General features: G+C 40.2%; 2 protein-coding genes across 2 annotated transcripts in view; both read left to right on the top strand.

The window, feature by feature from the left end:
* LOC111331202 (adenosine receptor A1-like) overlaps window positions 1–382 on the top strand; it is a 5,369-nt gene extending 4,987 nt beyond the window's left edge. The window contains exon 1 of the mRNA XM_088746492.1: window positions 1–382. This exon is cut by the window's left edge and continues 4,987 nt beyond it. The gene's annotated coding sequence lies outside the window, so the exon portion shown is untranslated.
* Window positions 383–6,138: 5,756 nt separating this feature from the next.
* Window positions 6,139–8,449, top strand: LOC111331181 (uncharacterized). The gene has a single exon (XM_022936244.2). It carries the CDS (start codon window positions 6,220–6,222, stop codon window positions 7,585–7,587), a length of 1,368 nt encoding a protein of 455 aa, XP_022791979.1. The 5' UTR covers window positions 6,139–6,219; the 3' UTR covers window positions 7,588–8,449.
* Window positions 8,450–8,797: the final 348 nt, after the last annotated feature.

The raw sequence follows: 8,797 nt of genomic DNA, 5'->3' as shown, positions 1-8,797 counted from the left end.
AGTTCCAGTTCATGCTGTTTTGGCGGGAAACTAAGAACTATTACCCAGTCTTCCTTGGCGTTGCGTTCCAATTTTTTTTGTTTGCGTTTTCTTTTTTTGTTTGCGTTTTCTTTTCTTTGTTTGCGTTACATATTTTATTTGCTGCAGTATTTTTTTGTTTGCGTGGCATTTTTTGTTTGCGTGGCATTTTTTTATTTGGTGCAGTACTTTTTTTCTTTGCGTTTTGATTTTTTTTATTTTCTGCAGTATATTTTTTGCTGCAGTATATTTTTTATTTGCTGCAGTATATTTTTTGTTTGCGTTGAGCCTTCTGGGCCACCGTACAAACCCACACCCGGTGTGGTAAAATCAGATAGTCAAATTAAATGAGTCTGTGTGCGGTTTCACGAGTGTTTATTTTTCGGCATAGGGTAAAATATGGATTGGACTAGACTATTTTTTTGGACGATTTTTTTTGGACTATTTTTTTGGACGATTTTATAAGGGGGGAGGCACACCTTTAGTACTCAGGGAGGGGTGGGTACAGTCTAAAAGTACTGAGGGAGGGGTAGGGGAAGAATGTTAGTACTCAGGGAGGGGTGGTAGGTGGCTGTAATTGTAAACACTACTGGTTCATGAAGCTTTTACTCGATCGTAATAATTATTGATTGTTTTTAAACCGGCGAGCGGAAGAAAATTTAGTGGTGAACAATAAAGACAATACTTATGTCTCGGAAATATAGCATATTTGCCCTCGGAGCTTTGCTTCTCGGGCAAATATTCGTTTTAAGAACATCAAATTTCCGCGGGGCAACTATCAGCCGATAGTTCCTGGGCAGAAACACTCTATTGTTTAACTAGGTCTTTCGGTGTAGTGCGAAATTCTGTGATCTCGTCTCATGATAAGAACACTGACAAAAGGAAGATAGATAAATTCAGTAATTACATACTGTATACACAAAGGAAAACGTGAAGCAAGTGATAGTGCACACACAAGTCGACTCAAAAGGCACACGGATAACTCAGCAGTGGAGGATCGTAAACGCAGCGTTTTAAATATAAATTAAAGTCCAGTGTTTACTTGGCAGGTTCGCTTTCGCATAACGGAAATTCCGAGATCTCGTCTGATAACATCAATGACAAAAAGAAGAGAGATAAGTCTGGTAATTACACACTGTATACACGTTTTTCGAGGTGTGCGTTTTCCAGGTGTGCGGTATGCGGTCTGCGGTCTGCGTTTTCGAGGTCTGTGTTAACGAGACACCTGAGAGAATATTGCTTTGCACGATTGTACCAAAAATGATTTCATATAGTAAACGTACAAACGTTAAAATTTGCGATAGCGCTTGTAAATTCTCTATTTGCGGATAAAGTCAAGGGCCAAGGAACTGAAATTCTATGATCTCGTCTCATAACATCAATGACAAAAGAAAGATAGATAAATCTGGTAATTACAGAAAGGAAAACTGATGGTGCACAAGTAGACTCAAAAGGCACACGCATAACCTATGCCAGACTGGTAACTCAACAGTGGAGGATCGTAAACGCGATATTTTCAGTAAGACTTAAGTCCAGTGTTTACTTGGCAGTTTCGCTTTCGCATGGCTAAAAAAAGAAAGAAGCGCCGCGGCCCAGCGCAAAATGTTGATATAGGAGAAGTCAGTCGAAAAACTGATTAAAATAATTATTACGATCGAGTAAAAGCTCCATTAACCAGTAGTGTTTACAATTACAACCACCTACCACCCCTCTCTGAGTAATAACACTCTTCCCCCACCCCTTTATCAGTACTTGTCGACTGCACCCCACCCCTCCCTGAGTACTAAAGATGTGCCTCCCCCCTTATAAAATGGGCCAAGAAATCGTCCAAAAAATAGTCCAAAAAAATCGTCCACTCCAGTCCATATTTCCCCTATGCCACCACCTTCTGGGGTTAAAAGATGATGATCATTAAGGTTTGTAATGGATTGACTTTTAATCCCTATATTGTCGGTCAATAATAAAAAAAAAGGTGATAAAAACTTTTTTATCAGATAAATGAGCTTTAATTGGTAGAGACTCAAGACACTTATAAGAGGAGTTCAGCGTGGCATAGGGTAAAATATGTGGCAAGAACTTTGGTAAAGGTTCGGAGGAGCAACATTTTACGTATAGTTCCGGGCAAGAGAAGATGATTTATTGTTTCGTAACATTTTAAAAACTGCCACATTAGTTTCCAGGTCACACAGATCTGTAAACTATGAAAAATATTTTATTTGAGCCCAGCAGTCCGATTTATTGAAAAATTTTAAAGATTCGTTTTGTTAAATGCTTCGAACATTAAAATGTCATCACCTTGTTTTTTTGCGAACTGGATTAAATCCTGAAAATACTTCATTTTTACTGAAGAAAAAAAAACAGTTTTAGCAGTTTTAGAGATAACTTTCAAAGAGGCGTTGCCCTTAAAAATTACCGACGCTTGATGATTTATACTCGAGATGAAGTTGATGGACACGACGTGATCCGAAGTTTTTTCGCAAACAATGGCAGACACGTTCGAGACAATAAAACAACAAGCAGTGTTGGCGTGACAGCTTGGCAGTTTAGTTCTTGACAGGTAATGATTAAAGGAGACCCGCCCACCCTAATAAAAAAAATGCAATCATAAGCCCCTGCCGAAGGAAACCAAGTTATAAGACATGGAAATAAGGAAAGCTACAATATAAGAAATTATCAAACGGGAGAGATGGGAGGGGACTCAAAAATTGAGCGAGCTGGTGATGCGCGTGACGTGGAAGCGAGACTGATTGAGTTGCAAGGCTGCGGGCTAGAGCATATTAAGCAATGAACGGAACTGCATCATGAGACTGTCGCATTACTGTCAAATTTTTACTTCACCGGAAATCCGAAAGAACCAAAAACTAAACTTTTTTAAGCGGAAAAGGAAATTAAATTGACAACCTTAGGGTCGCCTTTTAACCAGATTAAAGAGGAAAACGTCAATCACGCAGGCAAATTTCTCAGCCGGCAAATAAACATTCACACGAATTAACCATGCAGCGAAACAGAACACTTTGCATCGCGATTTCTTCCTCACTCCTCTTTTCATATGATTTTTGCCCGAGTTTCCACCATCAAAAGGGGAATCTGGCGGGCAGATGGCTTTACTTGTGCAGGGACACTCACATGTTCTAGACTGGCTGGCTGAGTAATTTTCAGGAGTCGCTGGTGCGGACCTTATAACTTGCCGCAACGGTTGTAACGTCCTGAGAAATTGCTGTAGGGGAAGAAAAGTTACCTTCTATCCATAATCTCGTGTAGGCAAGGAACACGTCAGCGTGTAATGGAGAAATTTCCCGCTCTTTCTGGTTTTATCCGCTCTGACCTATACGTCACACGCACCCACAAAAGGACAACTTTGACCGCACCGGGCGCAGTTCAAAAAATTTTGGCAAAATCGGCCAGTCCCACCCAAGCACACCGGCGTCTTTGATGATTTCTAAAATTTTTGAAAACCGCAAAAATTGGGTGGCATTAGAAAATGCTTGTGTGTACAGATTTTAAGTGCGGTCGCACTTTGGGTTTGCTCGTCAAGTACTTATCGTAGTTACATCCCCTTTTCCACTTAGGACCCACAGTGCTTGAGGTCTGTCAATAATAAATCACACTTCTGGTTTATTTACCTTGAAGCAATCTTCGGCATCAGTTTGTATATTGTAGGCTGTAAGCTACATGTAGTTCTAGTATGTGTATCTCAGTAAATGGTTTGAACCCGTGGGTAACATGTGAAGGTGTAGTCTGGTCGTCCGGGTGAGTGTAGTCCTGAGAAGGACTGTTGTCGGTGGTAGTGACCGACGTTTCGACAACCTGTGCGGAAGTCATCATCAGAGTCAAGTGAATGATTGTTGTCAGTAGAATGTTCTTATTCCAGTTCGTGTGAAATGATTTAAAAGACGTCTTTAAAGACAAAGACGAACCGAGGAACAGACAGGGAACGATTTATAAGATCAATTGTTCCGACTGCCAAGCCTCCTACATCGGTGAGACTGGCAGAAACCTCACAACAAGACTGACTGAACACAGACGGGCGACGAGGAAAGGTGATGTCAGCAATCACATTGCTGAACACCATCGACTTACCAACCACAACATTGACTGGGACTCTGCGCAATGCCTAACCTACAGCACTGACTATTTTCAACGACTGACTCTGGAAAGCTGGTTTACTAACTTAGAACAGACTCCCCTAAACAGATGTCAACAACTACCCGCTCCATACAAACGACTCATTCACGACATAAACATCACAAACGACCGAAAAAGAACGACCTAACTTTACCGACAGATCGAAACAGACCAATCACGACCGACTTACGTCACTTGAGTCTTACAGCCAATAACATCACGGCAAAACCAACCGATCATTTCACACGAACTGGAATAAGAACATTCTACTGACAACAATCATTCACTTGACTCTGATGATGACTTCCGCACAGGTTGTCGAAACGTCAGTTACTACCACCGACAACAGTCCTTCTCAGGACTACACTCACCCGGACGATCAGACTACACCTTCATATGTGTATCTCCGTGAACAGTGCCATAGGTAGTTATTTTTTACGTCACGTGGTCTCTGCATTTTATCGAGAGAAAATTTTGCATTTTTTTGGTTTTACTTATAGAGAACTGATTTTCTTTTTTTTCTTTTTAATTACTATTTTCACTTTATTTTTACTCTTTTAATTAATAATTTTTAATTATTTATTCAAACTTATTATTTTTAATTATTATGTAATCTTTTTTTCAATTTATTATTTTTTGGTCATTCCGGGAATTCCGGGTATTCCGGATATTCCGGCATTCCTTATTTTCCAAACTACCGCTGATAGTTGCCCCGCGGAAATTTTATGTTCTTAAAACAAATATGCTAGTTTTAAAAACATCAAATTTCCAAGGGGCAACTATCAGACCGATAGTTCCGAGACATAAACACTCCATTGTCTTTATTGTTCACTACTAAATTTTCTTCCGCGCGCCAGTTTAAAAACAATCAATAATTGTTACGATCGAGTAAAAGCTCCATTAACCAGTACTGTTTACAATTACAGCCACTTACCACCCCTTCCTGAGTGATAACATTCTTCCCCACCCCTCCCTCAGTACTTGTTGACTGCACCCACCCCTCCCTGAGTACTAAAGGTGTGTCTCCCCCCTTATAAAATGGTCCAAAAAATCGTCCAAAAAATAGTCCAGTCCAGTCGTTATTTTACCCTATGCCGTTCAGCGCTATAATTAACTTTGATAATTAACTTGGTTTTTCACTTGCCCGCTGACATAACCTAAGCGTTTCTTTCAAAGCTAATGTCTTTACCAAATTTTACAGAGAATTGACTTGAAGTTACATAGGAATAAGACCTTGATTAAGGATAACTTGTTACGTTGACATAAAACATATACCGGGTGCATGCGAAAAACAAACGTGTCCCAACCCAGAATTGAGTACAACAATTTGCATGTTGACAGAAGGTTAAAGTTTTAATTTTCATCTTGTTTGTTTAAGCCCTCATCTTCAAGTGTCCATAAATAAAGTTATTAAAAGGAATAAAATCCCTTTGGAACCTCCTGTGAAGAGAGTCTTAACCAACAGATCGAAAGTCGTGGCGTGAGGGATTAGTCCACTGTCTAACAACGAAATTAATTTAGACGAGAAAGCTAACTTCGTTAATTAGCGGACAAATTTAATAAAATCAAATTCGACCTTCTTTGTTGCATACAGGCTAGAAATCGCAAAGGGTGTGTTACCATGGAGACTAAAACAATGGACGTTTCTTTTCTCAATTTGACTTTACCCTTGGGATTACTAGTTACAAAAGTTTATAACCGATTACAAAAAATGCCTTTAAAAATGCAAGTGAATTAGAATAATAGTGGTTCACTTTTATTCGGGCGTTAGGCTTTTGTTTTCGGTTTCCGTCACCCCTTTCTCCTTTTGCGCTTTGCCGGCAAGATATTTCTTAAGATCATTTGCATAACACTCAAGTGCTTCGTAAACGCGTCTTCCTACAGTTGCGTAGGCGAGTCAATATTTGATTTGAAGTAAACGATGAGCAATAACGATCTAATTTTTATATGAACTCTCTGTTTACTACAAAAGATTAGTTTTTTAGTGACGACTAGTTTAGAAGTGCGTCTACGGCTGTGGGCGAAAGAACGCAGTTTTCTCCACCGCTTGGTATTAGAAGCTCTTCTTCACAGATCATGAACAAAACCGCCATAAGAAAACAAAACAAGTCAAAAGAAGGAAAGAAACTCCAGGAGTTTGAAGTCTTTTCTAAATTCGGGGATCTCACCACCAAAAACAAATGTACACCCACCAGCCTCTTCGGCAGTTACGAAAATGTTGCATTGCCCCGGAGTAAGATTCGTTCAGCCGTGGAAAAACCACTGAAAATTCGCAGAAAGTCAGTACACACAGAGGCTCTGGATGCTCGATTAGTTCAGAGACAGAGAGAAAACTTAGATTACACAGACGTTTTCGTTACCGAGACCGACCTTGAAAAATCCACCAGAGAACGCTTAATACGAAAGGTAAAACAACAGAACTGGGCTGACAGCGAAAGATCATCTCATCATGAGAACGCATTATCGACCCCGAGTATGTTAGGAAGGAAAATGGGTGTTGCAGCACCTCTCCATGGCACACGCTTGAAAACTGGAAATTTAATCGCCTTTGCACCTAGAGTACAATACTGCGATCGATTGGTACACGTGGGCAAGGATAAGTATTCGAAACAGTTCTGTGATGTTCTTGGTCCCAACTTGTGCACTGACTGCACGAAGTCACAGATGCAACAGTTTGTTATCGACGAACAAATCCGAAGATTCCCGGACATTTGTGTCTCGCCATATGTTTTGTGTGTCCCGCAAGAAAGCGAAAGGGACCTCAAAACCCCATTCTCCGTCTACAAGGAATGTGATCCACTACAACGCAGAAGACCTTGGCCTGCCTCTTTAACCCACCACTTGCAAGGTCTTAAAACGCGTCCAAATAGTTGCACTGATGAAAAGTCAAGGTCGTATGATTCTAAGTACGCTACAGATTACATTCCAAGCGAGAGCCAGAACTGCATTCCACATATACCCTTAGAAATTGGACATCGTCTGGAGTCTCCATTTTCATCGGTCGGCAGTTCTCGAAGATCAAGTATTACAAGGTTCTTAATGGAATCAAAAAATTTTGAAGTGCGTACAAAGAGTGAAAATTCAGCCGAAGATGGAAAAATGGACGTTTTTCAGATCTCACTGCGAGGAATAATTCCACCTGCGTTTCGTAGTCCCATGGCTGACTATAATGATGGAGGCGAGGGCAGCCTCGAAGCTAACTGTTTCGGTAAAAGGGGCAGGATATCTCATTCTTCCTCAAGGCTGAACATAACAAGATCAAGAAGTTCAATGTGCAAGACCCCCTCCATTGAAAGAACCGGAAAGCTCAGGGAGTTGCCTTACTGGAAGATTTTGATACCCGAGCCACCCATGATGGAAGTCGGGCGGATGAATGTCAGCATTTATACACCAAAACAAATCCCAGGAATCAAGATTTTTGATGAAAGTTTTTTTGAAATTTGAGTGCGTGAACTTTAACATCTAGCAACTTTAAGCTGTTTAAAGAGTAAATGGGTTTGTTCAAGACAAGAAACAAATAGATCAAGAAACTACTCACTTATGGGTCGATCACTTGCAGTTTCAACATCTCCCCGGGCATTCGAACTTTTGAAGATTTGTTTGTTCAATTTCTCTCTCCCCCCTCCCCCCCCCCCCACGGGGAAAAGATCGTGTTCAAATGTCAAATCAGCGACCGCGGCTTTCAAGAGGATCTCAATGGAGTTAACCGTCAACCGTCAGAATATTAAATATTAAATATTAATATTAGGTTACAATATCAAGCTTCAACCGTCAAAAACGCAATATATTTACCGTTAACCGTCAAATAAGCAAGCCAATGTTAGCCGTCAAATGTCTCAGATATACTTAAGTAAGAACTAAACGATTACCTTAATTGGGGTCAAGTTCTGTTGTTTATAAAGAAAAGTTTTGATATATCACAGAAATACATTTATGTAAGTCCTTTAACTTCTAATCGCGAGTAAAACTGGTTAGCGGCAGAACTGACTTCGGCTGTGGAAACACTTTCGGTGTCGTAAAACGTTGGTCCTTTATTAATAAAAGGTGTTCTGAATTTAAAGTTCTTTGCAAACGCGTCATTATGAAAAATTACGGCCAAATTCGCGCGTTTAGTTCGTTTTGTAAACGACATTCGAAAAAATTAACCGTCAATCGTCAAATGATCTAATATTTAACCGTCAACCGTCAAAAGGGCCTATTTTTAACCGTCAACCGTCAAAGTGACCCCCTCCCCCCCAATTGAGACCCTCTTTCACCTCATTGGCAGATTGCCTTATAATCTAATAAATAAAAAAAAAAAAAAAAACTCAATCTAACAAGAATATTTAACTGCGATTTGGCGGAGCAGGAACGAAAGGTGAGGCACATTAACATCCCACTCTTTCCAACCGGAATTATTGCTAGTGAGGAGTAAGCGTAATCGAAATCTCAGGATAAGATCTCTGGTAGATATTTACAGCATAAATGACATTTCTACCAACAAAGATCATATGAACTTCATATATGAACTTCATATATCCATTGTATCCGATCACCTAGTGGTTGTGCATATTCTGGCAGGGGACCACGACTATACGCAGCCCTACGCAGCGAGGTTACACAGCCAACGAGGATACGAAGTGTAACAATCATATAGACTTATCTTAAGTAAAAG

The sequence above is a fragment of the Stylophora pistillata genome, chromosome 1 (assembly GCF_964205215.1).
Source record: "Stylophora pistillata chromosome 1, jaStyPist1.2, whole genome shotgun sequence".
In the NCBI taxonomy this organism is placed as follows: Eukaryota; Metazoa; Cnidaria; class Anthozoa; order Scleractinia; family Pocilloporidae; genus Stylophora; species Stylophora pistillata.
Note: the sequence above shows the minus strand (reverse complement) of the source record. Positions and strands in the feature narration are given on the sequence as shown.